We start from the raw sequence: 17003 nt of genomic DNA, 5'->3' as shown, positions 1-17003 counted from the left end.
CAAGCTTGTATTCTAACTTAAAATAGAGAGACGCATTAAAATTTTAAGATAAAAAAAAGATTTATAATCCAAAATAATAAAATCAAATTTTAACTTCATTCGAAGCAGGATAGTTAATTTATATGTGGATTTTATAGACCAATAATTACAAACTAAACTCACCCGAATTTTGTAGCAAGACACCTAAAAATTAAAGTCTGTAAATTTTATCAATTGACCAAAATTTCAAGACCTGATCTCATCAAACACTAAAACCACTTGTTGACCTTTTATATTTGTCTCCTATCCATATGCTTTCCAAATCTACGATAATTATTCAAGATCCCTTTACTTTGCATAAGAGGGAGGAAATTAGCAACTCATATTGACTAGCCTACCTTGTTTTGATGGTTAAAAGGCATATCACTCACTTAATAGATCATATTTGAGCATGCACTCTCCACTCTCTTAATCCACCTACAAAAAAAAAAAAAAAAAAAAAAAAAAAAATCTATAAGCAAATGGATTGGGCTAACTTTGAGGAACAATTTAACAGATTCAGTCCAATTCCTTCCCAGTTCAAGCCCATATTACATCAAGTCCAGGGTCCATTCAACAATTAATAATCAGGGACTTCAACAGAGAGGTTAAACAATTATGTTGGCAAACGAACATTTCATCTGTATTTTTAATGTTTTCGTACTTTACAACAAAAACTGAGGCTTGGGTTGTGCAATCCAGCAGCTTAAACGCAAATAGTAAACCCCCTGAAGTTTCTCAGCAAATTCAGGAATTACATCTGGTAAATAGTAATGTCAAAGCATTGCTGCAGTTGCAGACAGTATAGGAAGATAAGTGGATACTGTTTAACATTACAGGGCACATGTAAAGTGTACAGTCCAGGAAAGCACCTCTATGTCTCCTCTAAGCTGAGCCCATCATCATGCTCAACTGTATCTGGAAAAAACTCTTCATTTGGATACATCTTCTGAAACAGCTGTGCAGTGCATGAACCAGCAAAATCATTGTCAGCACGAAAAACATTGATAACTTTTCAATCTCAGTAAAGAAAATTTATTAAATAAACACAGAACAATCATGGGGCACATCACACGCGTATTTGGAAACAACCTTACAATTAAACCAGACAAGCGTGTGCACTTGTTTGTTCAGCCATTTTCCTTAATTTTCCTCTTAAACAAAATATGGAAACATGATATAATCATATGCAACAAATAGTAATAAGGATTTAGGCATAATGAAACCTTATTCATCATGAAAGTGAAACAGAAAATAAAATACCTTCATAGCTGAATCTAAGACATCACCATAGTCCAGATTTCCATCGGGCATGGGAGTGAAGCTGATAGAATCAAATTGACCCTAAAATATAGCAAGATCGATCTAAGTCAAACCCATATCAGTTTCAATGCATCCATATCTATAAAGTCTTCTTGGACTTTAGCAAAGTTTATATATATATATAACACACTCAGACAAGTAGTTTCTCTTGCGCAATTTACAAGTTCTGCTGTCGTGTTGGCCCCAAAATAATTTTGTAAAGGTAGTAAAAGATCAACTAATAATTAATACAAATCAGTATATGAATCCCCAGAATTACTAGAAGCACTGAAAAAAAGGAGGCATTAGTCAGTCCAACACTCTCCCCCTACCCCAAAAATACTGAGAGCTCCAACCATGTAGAGCACATTGCAAAAGGTGAAGAAAATGGTAAAAATAAGTGCATCATAAATAATGACAATTCTAGGTTATCAAATTATATTGCAGATCCTAGGAGGATAAAACTAGGAACCAGCAAGTTGCATAACCAGAAGTCCAATTACATCAGTCCAACTGACAACTACTAATACTTAATCCAAAATTATTTGGAGTCAGTCATATGGATCATTTTCGCCATTCAGCTCTGTTAGACAAGTTGTTGATGTTGCTTTGACAAGTTCCAAATACACAAGTCAAGAAGAAACAACAATTTCCAACTAACTAGCAACTGTAATCCTGACAAGTATGCTACCCAACAAACACTTAACAGACACTTAAGTATATCAGAATCCTAGTAACCATTAAGCTTCACCCCATAGAAAATTATATCTATGACTATCGTGCTCAATACACACCAAGGAAAATATAAGCCAATAAAAGTCAAGAAGCAAACCGTTGCAAGCTCCTGAATATACAATGCGCTCCAAAGTAGAGTGGGTTTTAGTTCTGCATTTTCATTTTGATCTGCACAACTACTTTCAAGATTCACAGAATCAGGACAAGTGAAAAGGGCATTCATAGCTGCATTTAGTGACTTCTTCCCCTGATGAGCATCATCAGACAAAGCCGACAGATACAGCACAAACCTGAAAAGAAAGAAATAAAAAGGTTAAAAAATGAACAGAAATGGTCAAGTCTATCATCACAGTTTTCTTGAAAAGAAGAAGAGTGGGGTCATAGCAAAACAAACAGCGGTTCTCATCTGGTCTGCTCTTATTGTATTAACTTGGAGGGAAAAAAAAAATAGTAATGATTTTGTGTATCAGTAAGGATAATTACTATTCCCATACCATCTTTTCATATGTCCCAATGCTAGTCTCAGAAAGTGTCTAGAAGAGATGAACTTAGGCATTTCCTGAAACTCACAATCTTTTGGATGAGGAAGAATATTCACAGGACTTCAGCGTAGCAATCCAATATCATGACAAATTTTTATCAAGACATTGAAGCAGTTTCTAATCTTTTTGATGAGGAAGAAAATTCACAGGACTTCAAAGTAGGAATCCAATCATAAAAAATTTATTGAGACATTGAAGCAGTTTAGAATCATAATTCCTTTCCTTCTTTCTAGCTAAAAATCTAAGAGAGTGTTTAGTTTGATTACTTACTTTTTAACTTTTGACTTAAAATGTATTATTTAAGTTATAAGTTAATTTAAAAATACGCAGTTGATTGTTTGGTAAAATTACTTCAAAGTAACTTTTAAATAGTTTAAGTGTTTGGTTAAAAGGTACTTAAAAGTAGCTTAATTTGTAAATGACTAAAAAGGATGTGTAATTGAATGTTGTAATTGTTAAAATAAGAGCAGTGTTGATATTTATAAAAATTATTAAGATAATATTTTATTTTATTTGATCAAAGGGTAATTTTAAAATAAATAAATAAGTCATAAGTAAAGGTTACCTTACTCATGAATTTGGACTTATTTTAATTTTTTTTTTTAAATTAAGCCAAACTAAACTTTGATCTATTTATAGTAAGTTTGAATGTCTTATAAGTCAAACTAAACACCCTCTAAATATTACTATCAAATATATCAATAAGTGTATAAATGCTTTAGGACTTTTTCTCACAAAAAAGACCATAGTGCTATAACATGTTGACGAGCTGAAATGGCATAAAATCCACTTCCTAGGGCATATGATTCTACAAATCAAATGGAATATTGCAAAATATGATTTCCAATTCCAAGGCAAATATGCTCCGAAATGTAGACTTCATGCCACATTAACTTCTTCTCAGCACAAAGTGAGCCCTAGAGTTATTGCTTAGTGTCCTACTTAATAAATTAACACCAACTTAAAGAGAGAGAGAGAGAGAGAGAGAGAGAGAGAGAGAGAGGCTGGCAGGGTAACACAATAGTCCAACTAACTAAAGCTTATGACCTAAAATGATAAATAATTGTAAAAAGTTCCATAGTTCATGATTTCTTTTGTCATTAGGCCTTCAATATAGATTACAAACCCTATGAAATTTTCTACTTCAGCAGGAGGGTTGCTTTAGGAGTATAAAAAACCACAGCATATTTAAACATAGTAGATGCTTAACTATATAGACCGAAACTCAAAAAGAAACATGCACATATGGTAATATGCAGCTTCTCAAGGACTAAATGCAAACTTACATGCCCCGCGGACAAACAGCTGAATTGCCACTAATCTGGAGAGCTCGAATTGATGTAATCTGCTCAGGATACAATGCTAAGAAAGAGAACAATTAAAAAAGAGAAGATATTTCTTTTATTCAAAACTGCACCAAACTACAAGAGCAAAACTAGAAATTAATCTTACATTGAGGAGGATATACAACCAGGAAATTTGATATGTCTGGCTTCAAGGAACTTCTCATAATGCATATTCCCCTAGCCACCTTCTGTTTAACATCTCTCATGCATAGAAATTGAAAACTTTCATGGAAAGAATCCAATGGAGAAGCTGAGGGGGATGGAACTGTTAAGGATGGATCCAGAACTAGCTTCTGACTAAATATGTCCTGACCAGAAGCCAATCTTATACCTTTGTACACGCCACTACTCTGAAAAATTTTGAAGCAAAGAGATTTATATCTTAAAAGTAGCTACACTAATTCAATATTATCCATTTGTTAAGCAACCATTAGCATATTTCAGCACCTTTTCCAAAAGCAAAGAAGTCACTGGCATTCGCAAAACCTGTATAACAGAAGTTTCAAACAAAGAAGTAATTAGCTTTACAAATCTACAGTGGCGCATTTTCACTATATAAACAATATTCCATAATTTAATGTGCAGTCTTCAAATTCATTAATTTCCCCCCTTCACAGGGGGAATGGAAACCAGTAAGATAGTTATGCAGTTTCCATATACCCTCAAATCCAAAGGCAAATAGAACCACAGAGATCTAAAAAAAATGGATATTAGAGAGAAAAGATATTCATTTTATAAGAGAAAAGGAATTGTTAAACAAGATTAGAGTCCCTTTTTCATCAAGGGAGAGAAAAAAAAAAAAAAAAAAAAAGGGCATCATAGCAACATTAACTAGAACTTACATAAATACAGCCTTTCACTGCAGCACGACGACAAAAGGCTTGTGGCAGTTCCCCTTGACCATAAATAGGATAAATAAAAGCCCCAGGCGCATTTGTCAACCTAAAGGGATAAAAACAGTTAAGAAAGAGTAGCAGCAATTTAACTTGCTTACCTAATGAAAGAACCCCAGTGCATGCGTTTTTAACCTACACTTCTCTTGGGATACACCAAATTGGGGAAATGATATGATCAAGAAGTTATACAATATGCATTTCTGGCACCAATATCACACCAGTAGCAAGTGCAGGACCATAAAAACTGCTCAAATTTAAAATTAGAGGATCACTGGCTCAGCTATGAATAAGAAGGGATTATTTACCTGCCAATTGACGATTGATACAAAGCCAAGCGAGCTATTCCATCTTTTGTCTTGAGTAGATCTTTACATTGCTCTTTGTTGTCCTGGTCATAATCAGCCATGGCTATAGCATATAGGATAATCCTGGAGAGGGTAAGAGGGGTAAAATATGTCACCGAAGCACACCGCAAATGGCTAAAAACAAAAGATAACAGCTAATCAATGAGAAACACGGATATTTTGAACACAAGTTCATTATCGTGGGGGCGAGGAAAATGGATCACCAAAAAGGCAAAAACAAATAGAAAGATTTCATCCCAGTAAATGATACAAACTAAAGACTTCCTTTAGTATCTTTTGAGACTGTTAATAGGTACTTGAAAGCATCAATCGCAAACCTTCCGATGCAGAAAGTAGGATTGGAATGTATTAGTAAAATTCTCATCGAATAGGGAAATTAATATTCTAAATTCGAGAAAAAAACCAAAAAAGGTTGCTTTGGAATTAGAAAAACAGCAAATTTCACCAAAATCCATTAAGCATTAGGAAAAAGAAGAAGATAAAATTGGCAACAGTTAGAAAAAGAACTCTCACTAACAGATAGATAAAGATGCAGCAGTCTGTACGATTTAATCTTGGAAGGCAACTTCATTTTTGTCAAGAACTCAACAAATGGACTTTCCAAATCCTCCTCTGAAATCTCTGATTCTTTTCCTTCTTCTTGATTCTCGTTTCCTTCATCTCTATCAGAAGCAGCCGCCATATGTACCTGCACCAGCTTAAAGAACCTCATCAACCGATTCTTCTCCATCAAGCTCAAGCTCTTGTCTTTAAAAATAGCAGCCCTGGTATCTGGTACACTCCACAGCTTCCCACTCTCATCGCCCACGAAGCTCGCATCTATGCTCTTGAATTCCACGTACTGACTTGCCCCAGACTTTATCAAAAGATCGATGGAACTATCCGCACAAAATAAAAGCCTAGGTCCCGATACATCGAGATTGAACTTATTCGAGTGTTCATCCAAAAGTTGAGTGGAAAACGAGGAAATCTCGACGTCCAAATAGAGGGGGCGGATGGCGAGATTTACGACGGAGTAGTCGTCGCTGCTGGTTGCGCTGGTGGAGGAGGACGACGGCGGTAGAGGAGTAGAATTGGAATTGAAGAAAGAGGTGAGTTCCAAGATGGGGAGAGAGGAGAAGTGAGATCCATAGAATTTGTTTTGGTCGAGGTGAAGTACGGATTTTCCTGAAGCAGAGGCTGCGGCGGCGATCATAGATTCTGGTAGACCGGTTCCGACGACGACGAGGTCGAAGGTGGTGGGATCAATTGAAGGATAGGACGGAGGTTCGCTCATGGCGACGCGTCAGAGGAAGTCGTTAGGAGATAGTAGCCAACAGCTACAGCCAGCAAGAAGAACCGTTGCTGCTGACCTACTACGCTACCTTAAAGGGGTAGATTCATACTAATCAAGTAATTTTTTTTTTTTTTTATATTACATAATTACTAATATTTTTTATTAATTTATTTAGAAGAATAGCTTAAAATATTTATAATATTTAATTTGATCAAATAATTTAATTTTTTTATTTATTTTAATTTATTTAATTATTAATGTTTTAAGAAAATATACTCATGAAAATAAATAACCTTAAAACATTTTTTTTTTGCATAATAGAAGAATAAAAATATACATAATAACAAAATTTATAAATAAAACAATAATTTAATTAAAATTTTATCCCTCAATTTATTTTATTGATAATATGTGATTATAGTGGCTTGTGTTATCTTGGCGTGGTAAGTATATTGTTTTAATATTATTAATTAAAATCTTATATATGTTTTAATTTTTTAAAATAATAAAATAAATATATTAACAATAATAAAATTTAATGAATAAATAATAATTTATTTTAATTTGAATTTATTAATATTTTAATTAATTAGGAATAAAAAATGAATTCTACTGACATTTAAAACAATAAATCATACATTTCTTAAAAAAAAAAAAAAAAGTGAATTGCATTGGATTATTTGTCAATTTAAATATTTTTTTTAATAAATAGTAGAATAGTTTCCCATCAAAGTAGCTTTAAATGTATTATTTCCATAAACCTTTACTCACTTTCATTACATTTTCTAAGCATATGGAAAGTCTCTTAGAGATGCGGCGTGTGTGAAGAATGTTACTAGCGTCTACGGCGACTGCAGGACCTTCAGCCGAATTCCATGAATTTTGTGATCAAAGAAATTATCATTCACTTGCGGATAACAGAGAGTTTTTATGATTTTTGGAATCCCAGACTGTTAAGGCGACTAGATTCAAGTGTGCATGATCTGGGAAGTACAGGTTAAGGCCTGTGTCCACTGGTTGCTTATATGATAAATTGAACAAGACGATGACAAACATGGTTGCTTTATGCACAAAGCCCTCGAAAAGCAGTATCTTCCTTCATCTAACCTGATAATTTCTGGTGGAGTACCAATCCAGAATCATAAGCAGTCTAACAAACTAACTGCTTGCATGATCACAGTGTCACTTGTCCCCATATTAAAACTTAAATACAACATTGAAAAAATAGGTATATGAATATTCTAAGCGTAACGCCTAAAAGGTAGTAAGCTTTAGCATCACAACTAATTCATGTAATGATAGAAGTGAACAGCAGCTGGATAGAACATAAAACTTAAACCAAAAATCAGCACCGAATCCCTAGCCACCTTTGATTCTTCACTGCCTTGATCTTGACTCTGCTCTTCTAGCTTCATCAGGTGTTGAAGGAAACAACTCAACATACCTTGAACCAATTGTCATCTTATCTTTGCTCATGGCCCTTTTAGCTTCCTCAACAGAAACAAACTCCACATATGCCTCTCCAGTAGCTTTCCCGTCTGGGCGACACGCAATGTGTATCCTCTCTTCAACCAGTTTGAATTCTTTAAAAAATTCAATTATTTCAGGTTTTTTCACAGAAAATGGGAGCCCCCGCATCTTCAAAATCTCAGTGTATTCCAATTGATCCTTATCACTGAACCTCTTTGCTTTAGGTGGTGGAGGACTTCCATGATAATCAGTGTCATAGATCCCTTCATAATTCACCTCTGCAGCAACAGCATTGTAATAATCCTGCCTCTTGCACCTAAAAACTTCCACATACCTACGCCCCATGTTCTGTCGATCTCTCTGTAAAGCAAACTCAACCTGCATGGACCCTGCAAAGACGACAAAGGCCTCTCCTGAGAACCGTCCATTCTTATTGACCAACAGCACATCCACAATGTCCAGTCCAGCAAAGAACTTGATGATGTCTATATCAGTGCAGTTGAAAGGAAGCCCCCTCAGACGAACCACAGGAAAGGCAGGGGGCTGAAATCCACCACCGTAGCTGTAGGGTTGAAAACCACTAGGACCACTGCTCACTGCGAAGTAGGGATTTGATTCCATCATTCTTTGTCTCTTTGAGCCGACCTCGTACCCATCCGAAACCCCCCCGCTTCCCAACATTGCCCTTCATTTATCCATACCCAAAAGAAAGAAAAATCCCCACTCAACCTGTTAATAAAACCAAACCCAACCCAAGCTTCCCTGACACCTAATATTCCTACAGTTTTTTTTTTTTAAAAACGAGGAGGCATAATATTTAAAACCCTCCTAAAAGAAACTACAGAAAAACCACAAATGCAAAGCAAGACAATAGCACATAATCACCAATGGCAATAACAAAGTGTCTAACAAACGAATGTAATGAGAAAGGATCAGCAAATAATGTATCACGTATATATCATATGTGTGATTACTTCTGCAGACTTATTTTTTATCCATCAGAAATCAAAGATACATAACCAATAACATTAGTGTCATGCCATATATGAGATTCCTCGTATACATACTGATTCCATAATAACCATTAACACTACAAGGTACAAGTAAAAAGTATTTCAACACTAAATCAGATTATAGTTGACAGGGAACCATGGTACCAAGTATTAAAATAATAATAAAAAAAAAAAGATAGAAAAGCAATGTCCAAATCAATCACCCTAATATAATTTGTCATGGAGGATATGCTTCGCCCTACAAGAAAACAAAACATACTGCTTTTTCATTCATTCACACATGTAAATTATATCAAAGTGGTTTCAAATGGTTTTCTTTATGACTACTACAATTGTGAACCTTAGATGCTTAGAACAATTTGCCGCCCTCAAAAACAGTTAATCACTGATTTGTATAAAAACACAAGTTTGTCAAACTGTCTTGCAAAACAGATTTCATAAGAACATAAATAAAAATCTGACACTAATACCCATTTTAGAGAATAGCAAAATGATCATCTCTAGATTTTGTTGACTGCTATAAGGTTTTTCAAAGAAAAATAAATAAATTATCTCAAAAGTTGCAAATTTTGATTGATTTTGAGTATTCCTGCGCTGTAATATTTGGGAAAAATACATATTGGAGAAATTTCAGTTTTTATTTTTTCAAATTCATTGACCTTAGAATATGTACAAATAATGGAATCCATCTAGGAAATTTCAAATCGTGTCTTCAAATTGTACGATTTACTTTCCCATGTAAAACTGAAAAAAAAAACACGAGACCAGTACAAAATCATTTCACAAATGATAGAAGGAAAAAAGAAAAATAAAATTTATTTTCGTTTGCCTAACAATCATTATTACACAATTCTGTATTCACAAACACGTACAACAGCAACAGCAGCAGCAGCAGCAGCAGCAACAATATCAACATCAAATCAGAAGCAAGTTACAAACAAAGTGCGAAAAAGAAAAAGAAGAAATAACAAGTTTTATATACTTACCCTCTGGATCCGTACATGGTTTTTGAAATGTTCAGTAGCCTGTTCTATTGCTTTGCGTCTTTGAAAATGTTCAGCAGTCTCGCTCAATTTCCTGAGAAATTAGAGAGATATTAAAAATCCTAGAAAGGTTAAGAAATGAAGAAATTAAAATTTTAGAACCCTAGCTGGGCCCATAAATTTTGAGAACCAGAAGGAAGGAAAGCATACTCAGAACTCAAAATTAATTCAACTAGGAAACAAAAGAATCGGCTTCCTCTTAATCACAAAGTTTACAATTGTATTCAAGGAAATAATCTACCCTTACTCATTCATGTACAAGGAAATAATCTACTCTTACTAATTTATAAAAAAAAAATAATAATAAAAAAAAACCTTAAAATCTTTATTCAAAACCCATAAAATAATCTCCTATATTAACGCCCAAAAATCTTTACTAAAATGCAAGTAAATCGTCCATGTTAACCTAATCCTCATAAAATCAATAATCGAAACCCTAAATTAGCAATCAAAACCCCACAAAATCAATAATAAAACCCCACAAAATCAAATATTCAAAACCACAAAATCAGCAATGAAAAAACATAAAATCAATAATAAAATCCCACGAAATCAAATATCCAAAACCCATTAAATATAAATGAAGGAAATCAACAAACGTTACTAAAGTGAAATCGTCTTTTGAAAATGAAATCCACCTGCTTCTTCTTCTTCTTCTTCTTCTTCTTCTTCTTTTTTGTTTGACAACACAATGATAGCAAGTAGAGAGAGATCGCGTGATTTATACGCAGGGATTTTAGGGTTGATAAAAAAACATAGTGAGGAGGGGTGGACCAAGAGCGAGAAGAGAGAGAGAGAGAGAGGCTGCAATCGCGATTCCTGAGAATGAGAAAGAAAGAGGATAGGGCTTTAGTCTTATGGGTTGAATTGGGCACATAGAGTCATCGCGACACCTTCTAAAGCGATCAACGGCAGTCAAATAAATTACTTACCCCTTAAAATTTGGGTGTTTTAAAATTAACCCATTTTTTTAAGTATTAACTAAATTGAATCATTTAAACCATAAAATTAAATTAAAATGATTCAATTTAATTTTTCTATGGTTAGTTCAATTCTATAATTATATTCTAAATGCGATTCCTTTTTTTTTCTTAAAAAAATATATATATATATATTGTCACGACACAACCTATGGGCCGGACCGGCACTAGGACCTGGACCAGTCTAAAGTTGCCGAGGCCCGTAGTAAGCCTAAATATTCATTAATCCAACTCTAAGGCCCATTTGGGCCCAATTTCAAGAAATCAACTGGACAGAGTCCGGTCATAAAGTGGACCTTTCAACGGGGAGTTTTTGACTCACCCGACCTGTAAACAAAATATATCATCAATTGGGGAGCTCAGCTCACTCTCCACATACTCATATCAACATAAAGATAAATGAGAGCTCAGCTCCCTCATCCAGCCCATCAAACATGCATATAATAATTTTACAGGTCCACATAACAATTTATATTACAGACCAGAATCATTTAAATATTTCTAACACATGCGAAAATTCTAGGATTAAATAAAATTACACAAATATTAATAAACAACCTGCGAAGGAGAAAAGCAGGTTAACCACAACAAAATCCTCCTGTAGCCTGAAAAAATATTGAACAGGAGTGAGCGTTCGACTCAGAGAGTAAAATATCAATTTTAATCATAATTTCTATAACTATCTAAAACTAATGCATCATGTAGAGTGAAATGCAACAACAGCAATAAATTCACATCATAACAGCAAAAAGGTAATTTGGAGCACTCACACACCCAGTAATATCAATCATAATATATAGGAGCTGATCCCCTATACAGCTCTCTTAAATCCAACCTGGTGACAGCGAAGAACTCAAGCCGGACTTTCGCTTAATAAACCAAATCGAGGTCTCAGCGAAGAACTCAAGCCGTGACTACCCCGAAGGACCGGGTCCCAGCGAAGATCTCAAGCCGTGTCTACCCGTCCTATCCATAGTCCACACCACATCACACGCACGCCAACGCACGCACACTGCTCCAAATTACCACAACAACATCCATGGCACTTTAACAGTTATGAACGCAATATAAAACGTGCATAGATTTTATCTACATAGATACATACATATAAGTGATGCATGGACATGCTTGAACATATAATAATAGTGAAATTACAATTAAAATTAATATTTTACTCACAGACTTGACAACGGTCAATGTGGCGGCTGGGCGGAGGAAGAAGGCTGTCCCGGCTCACCTGACAATTACATTATAATTATTTAATACAAATGACTCAATACAAATCAAGAAAAGACCAAATTCGTCATAAGTCGTGCCGAAAATCCGGCAGAGTCTCCCGTACACTTAGGACCTACCCAACCTGCAAAAGGGCTCAAAACACACTTCTATATTTGTAGGGAGGAGTGGGGCGTGAGGCGAAATATCATCCATTGGAATTATATAAAATGCACCAGGTAATGCCCAGGAAAGATGGTGGAGTCACAATGGTCTCACTTAAGTACCACCTCCTTAGACAGCATTTCCTAGACATGCACCTCATACAATCCTAATAGAATCAAACCACTGGTAAGTACCGTCTTCTCATAACACTACCACGGTACTAAGGATTTATGCCACGAAGGCATAGATAGACAGGAGTCGCCACCTGGGTAATAACCGGGACATATTCAGTGTTTCTTCCGAGAGTCATGGATGGCAACTTACTCCTTGCAGAGTTTCCACAACCTTCATTACCATAGCCCAATGTCTAGGTTCGGGATAGTGGGTACGTAAGGGGAAGGTGTTAGGCACCCCTTACGCCTGGTCTAACCTCATTGATTCGAGTGCCAGTCCTCTACTAATGTTTCTAGAAGTCTTATTTATTATTCCTTTAAACTTTATCCTAAAAAAATGCAATTCTAATCCTACACACGCAAGTAATTCAGAAAAGGGTTGTTGTTTACACACAATTTTCATGCACAAGTAATTCCTATCTATGGGGTTGCTAATTATTTAAATGATATTTACCAGATGACTAAAATTAATTTATTATTGAGAATTTAATTTACAAACAAATTCAATTTCAAATAACCCTACGTTTCTATTTAACCTAATTAATTAATTTTCACCAAGTTACCCTAAGGATAATTGAACTAAGTTAATTATGTACATGTGTAAGTTATTCTAATATCACATAAGTCCCAAACAATCACAACCTAATAAAGATTTCTAACATGCAAATTTATTTTACAATTACCAAGTATTAAATTAAATTTGTTTTACATGCCAATGTTAGTTTAATTTACAAATAAGATTAATTTTAATTTACAAAGTATTTATTTAAATTAATTACATGTAAAAGTCGGTTAAATTAAAAACAAAGTTAATTTTAATTTATCAAATAAGAATTCTATTATTACTACAATTTCATGCCAATGATTATTCGAGGAGTTTAGAGCTACTTACCTGTTGGTAAATGCAGTTGTCATTGGGGCAAGCTACCCTTAAAAAAGGGTCTTCTCTTCTAGTATGGCAATGATATCCCTGGCTTACTCCCGTTTAGCTCCATATAAACTCTACGCAAATGCCCTCTTTGGTACTTACCAATTTTGTTTGTAATAAAAAAAATAAAGAAACTAAAGAAAATAAAAGAAATAAAGAAAATATTAATAACAATTTACATTAGATTCTAACTCTAGTCTCCTAAAGGGTTAAGATTCCTAATTAATTACAACTACCTAATGGTCTAAGTCTTCTAACATGATCCAAACACTTTATAACACTTCTTGAATTAAAAGAATACAGAAAATATATCAAATATCAATTAAAACCTAAGAAAATACAAGAACATGCATAAATATACAATTTTCAAATTCTGACAGATTAACAGTAGTAAGAAATTTGATTTTTTAAAAATAGTTAAGCATACCTAAAAATCATAAAAAAATTACAGAAGACAGTCTACATATCATACAATAACATAAAATTTATAAATCAAACAAAATCCTAGCCGAATGATCTACATAAATCGTAACTCTTCTAAGTGACAGAATCGTACTACTTTTTTATAAAATCCATAACTCATTAACCACAAAAGATATGAATGCAAAACCAATTGGAAAAGATTCATAAGATTCTAAAGTTAATTTTAAACACTAGATTTGCACAAAAATATTAAGGAACAAGGGAGATATGGGCTTCACAATTCGGATATCCTGCAAATCAGATTTTACAGGAACCCTAACTTCAAACAGCCATAACTTACAAAATATTAAAGCTTTTTTAGTGATTCTTGAGCCTAAAATTAATGGAATTTCGTGTAGAATATGAATATAATTTTTACAAATTTTTTAAAGTTTCAGAATATAAAGAAAAATAGTAAAAATATGAGAGACAAAAACTAAACATGTGCAGAGTTGTGTATCCCCTCAAATTAAACATGATTACATGATCTATATGAACATATAAAATAAATTGAAGACAAAGAGCATAGAATTAAAATATTGTGTGGCATAGATCTTGAAAAGAAAACAATAAAAACTGACCTTCCAGAAATCTTGTATGAAAATCTTCTTGAAGAAAAGAAAAAATAAGGAAGAACTCAAAGAGTCTTGAATATCTCTAAATTTCCTATAGCTCTGAATTTTCTCTTCCTCTTTCCTCTCATCCTCCCTTCTTCTCTTCTCTAGTAGGGTATTTATAGGGTTTTGAGGAAGAGGTGTGGTAGGATTTGGAGTCTTAGGGTGATAAAGTTTAGATGACTTAAACAACTACGATTACAGAATTCGAATAAGACTGGGATATGGGCGAGGTGTTTCAACCAATAGGAAGACAGGAAAAAATGGAAGGCACCAATAGGGAATGAGGAAGAGGGTGGGACCAAGGAGGAGAGAGATATTTTATTATTTTAATTTTTAGAAAATAATTAAATGGGTCCCATTTAAAATTCATAACTAGGCTTTCTTAGGCCCATAGAGCCCAATTAAACTTAATTAGATCCATTTAAGAACTACTCATATTAAATTTAAACAAAATAAAATTTTATTTAAATTTAATTAAATTAATTTCTCCAAAACATTATTATTATTTTTATTTTTTCAAGATCATGCCACAGAATTAATAATTCAGCTCCATGACTTCAATTATATCTTACAGTCATATAATTTTTCATCATCGGGTTTCCCACGGCCTCAATGCATATACTCATTACAAATTAAGGGTCTACAGTTTGCCCCCCACTTTGGCGAAAGTTGAAATCAATGCGAAAGCATTGCTCAAGTTTCGTCAAAGTGAAACTCAAATTTCTAATAACTATGAAACATTGGCTATGAGTACCAAGTATATCTTGCTCGGTCGACATACTCTATGTTATGAGACTAGCTACGGTCTCATAACAGTAATAACTGTGTCATGTGAAAATTGAGTGCATCTTGCTCTGTCAATACACTCTGCGTCATGAGACTAGCTACGGTCTCATAACAGTGATAACTGTGTCATGTGAAAATTGAGTGCATCTTGCTCTGTCGATACACTCTGTGTCATGAGACTAGCTACGGTCTCATGACAATGGCAACTGTGTGATTCAAAATATTGTGGATTCGTATTTAGGACCACAGTCCTAAACTACCTACGTATCCCCCTCGTTATCCTGAGGAAGAATCAGACCCACTCGTAGTTCGACACTTGAAACTGTGGTGATGCATGTTCTTCTACGCCTTACACACCTACAGGTGACATGTTGATGCGTGTTCTTCTACGCCTTACACAACTATGCCATATGCCCTAAACAACGTCTAAGGACTTACCAAAAAACATCTGTCATGAAATGTTGTGGGTTCGTATTTAGGACCGCAGTCCTAAACTACCTACGTATCCCCCTCGCTATCTTGAGGAAGAATCAGACCCCCTCGTAGTTCGACACTTGAAACTGTGGTGATGCATGTTCTTCTACGCCTTACACACCTACAGGTGACATGTTGATGCGTGTTCTTCTACGCCTTACACAACTATGTCGTGCGCTCTAAACAACGTCTAAGGACTTACCAAAAAATATCTAATTCGTAATTTGAAAAAAATTGGGATAACTTGGTCTCAAAATTCTCTCTGATTTTTGTGCTTCCTGTATGCTATTTCCTATCATGAGAATGCAAATTTTATTGGAGATTCTATAAAAAACATAGTCCTCTGAGGGATCTCTTTTGCAAAAACTTTCTTTTAGCCTCAAAATTTTTGAGAAAAACCATTCACTAAAAAGACTTCCTTAAGGTCACAATACAATTTCCCTCTGATTTTTCTTTTTCTTCTCTCCCCCTATGGTTTCTTCCTTGACTCATTTCTCTTCCATGAACTCCATTCTCTGTGCCCTAACTTTTGCCTGAAATGCCTTTTTCGGTTTTCATCTCAGCGGGTTTGCTCTAACTTTTGCTTAAGCGGCCCTTTCGGGTTTTCCACTTAGCGAGCTCTCTTTTTTCTTTTCTTTTTCTTGTTCTTTTTCTCTTTTTTTTTTCTTTGAAATTAGACAATCACCAGGATATTCATATCAAGAACCTATTCTATCATGCTCACAAGACAATAGGTTAAATCAAAACAATGCAGTTCAATTACTTAATCTTTTGATGTATCCCTCAAGACACAAACATTCACAATCATAATTAAATAAAACCTATTCTTGGTTAATGCAATAAAAACTTCTTTATTTATTCAGGTACACCATTACTCCCTCTTACATTTAGTTTTGCTAAATTTCTAACTTTCTGAATGGCCTTTTCAGGTTTTCCATCCAAATCTTCTCTCATCTCTCCTTTTGCCTAGACTGCCTTTTGCAGGTTTTCAATCTAGCATTTTTTTTCTTTTCTTTTCTTTTTTTTTTCTTTGACCCTTATTTTTGCCTGGACCGTCTTTTGTAAGTTTTCAGCCTAGCGGGCCTATCTCACACAAAGTATTGTTTGAGCTTGTCTAAGTTGACTGGTTCTTGAAATTCATTCCCATCCAGGTCTGATATTCTTACAGTAGCAATATCTTTTTGACTATGTGTGGAC

At 34.4% G+C, this 17003-nt stretch overlaps 2 protein-coding genes across 8 annotated transcripts; both read right to left on the bottom strand.

Moving 5' to 3' along the window:
* Positions 1-238: 238 nt before the first annotated feature.
* Positions 239-6605, bottom strand: LOC110672836 (rab escort protein 1). 2 transcript variants are annotated; one of them, XM_021835735.2, is made up of 10 exons: positions 5750-6605; positions 5145-5267; positions 4786-4885; positions 4391-4429; positions 4050-4293; positions 3884-3959; positions 2153-2345; positions 1282-1362; positions 891-976; positions 239-456 (listed from the first exon to the last, which is right to left on the bottom strand). In XM_021835735.2, the coding sequence occupies exons 1-9, from the start codon at positions 6478-6480 to the stop codon at positions 893-895; spliced, it is 1671 nt and encodes a 556-aa protein (XP_021691427.2). In that variant the 5' UTR covers positions 6481-6605; the 3' UTR covers positions 239-456; positions 891-892. The 2 variants fall into 2 exon arrangements, with proteins under 2 accessions (XP_021691427.2, XP_021691428.2); XM_021835736.2 differs by lacking the exon at positions 239-456 and adding an exon at positions 478-805.
* Positions 6606-7471: 866 nt separating this feature from the next.
* On the bottom strand, positions 7472-10903 carry LOC110672829 (uncharacterized). 6 transcript variants are annotated; one of them, XM_021835724.2, is made up of 3 exons: positions 10606-10903; positions 9950-10040; positions 7472-8635 (listed from the first exon to the last, which is right to left on the bottom strand). In XM_021835724.2, the coding sequence occupies exons 2-3, from the start codon at positions 9964-9966 to the stop codon at positions 7858-7860; spliced, it is 795 nt and encodes a 264-aa protein (XP_021691416.1). In that variant the 5' UTR covers positions 9967-10040; positions 10606-10903; the 3' UTR covers positions 7472-7857. The 6 variants fall into 6 exon arrangements, with proteins under 6 accessions (XP_021691416.1, XP_058009076.1, XP_021691413.1 ...); XM_058153093.1 differs by having other exon boundaries at positions 9950-10043; positions 10645-10903; XM_021835721.2 differs by having other exon boundaries at positions 10645-10903.
* Positions 10904-17003: the final 6100 nt, after the last annotated feature.

Source organism: Hevea brasiliensis, chromosome 9 (genome assembly GCF_030052815.1).
Source record: "Hevea brasiliensis isolate MT/VB/25A 57/8 chromosome 9, ASM3005281v1, whole genome shotgun sequence".
Lineage (NCBI taxonomy): Eukaryota > Viridiplantae > Streptophyta > Magnoliopsida > Malpighiales > Euphorbiaceae > Hevea > Hevea brasiliensis.
This window is presented reverse-complemented; position numbering and strand designations above follow the sequence as displayed.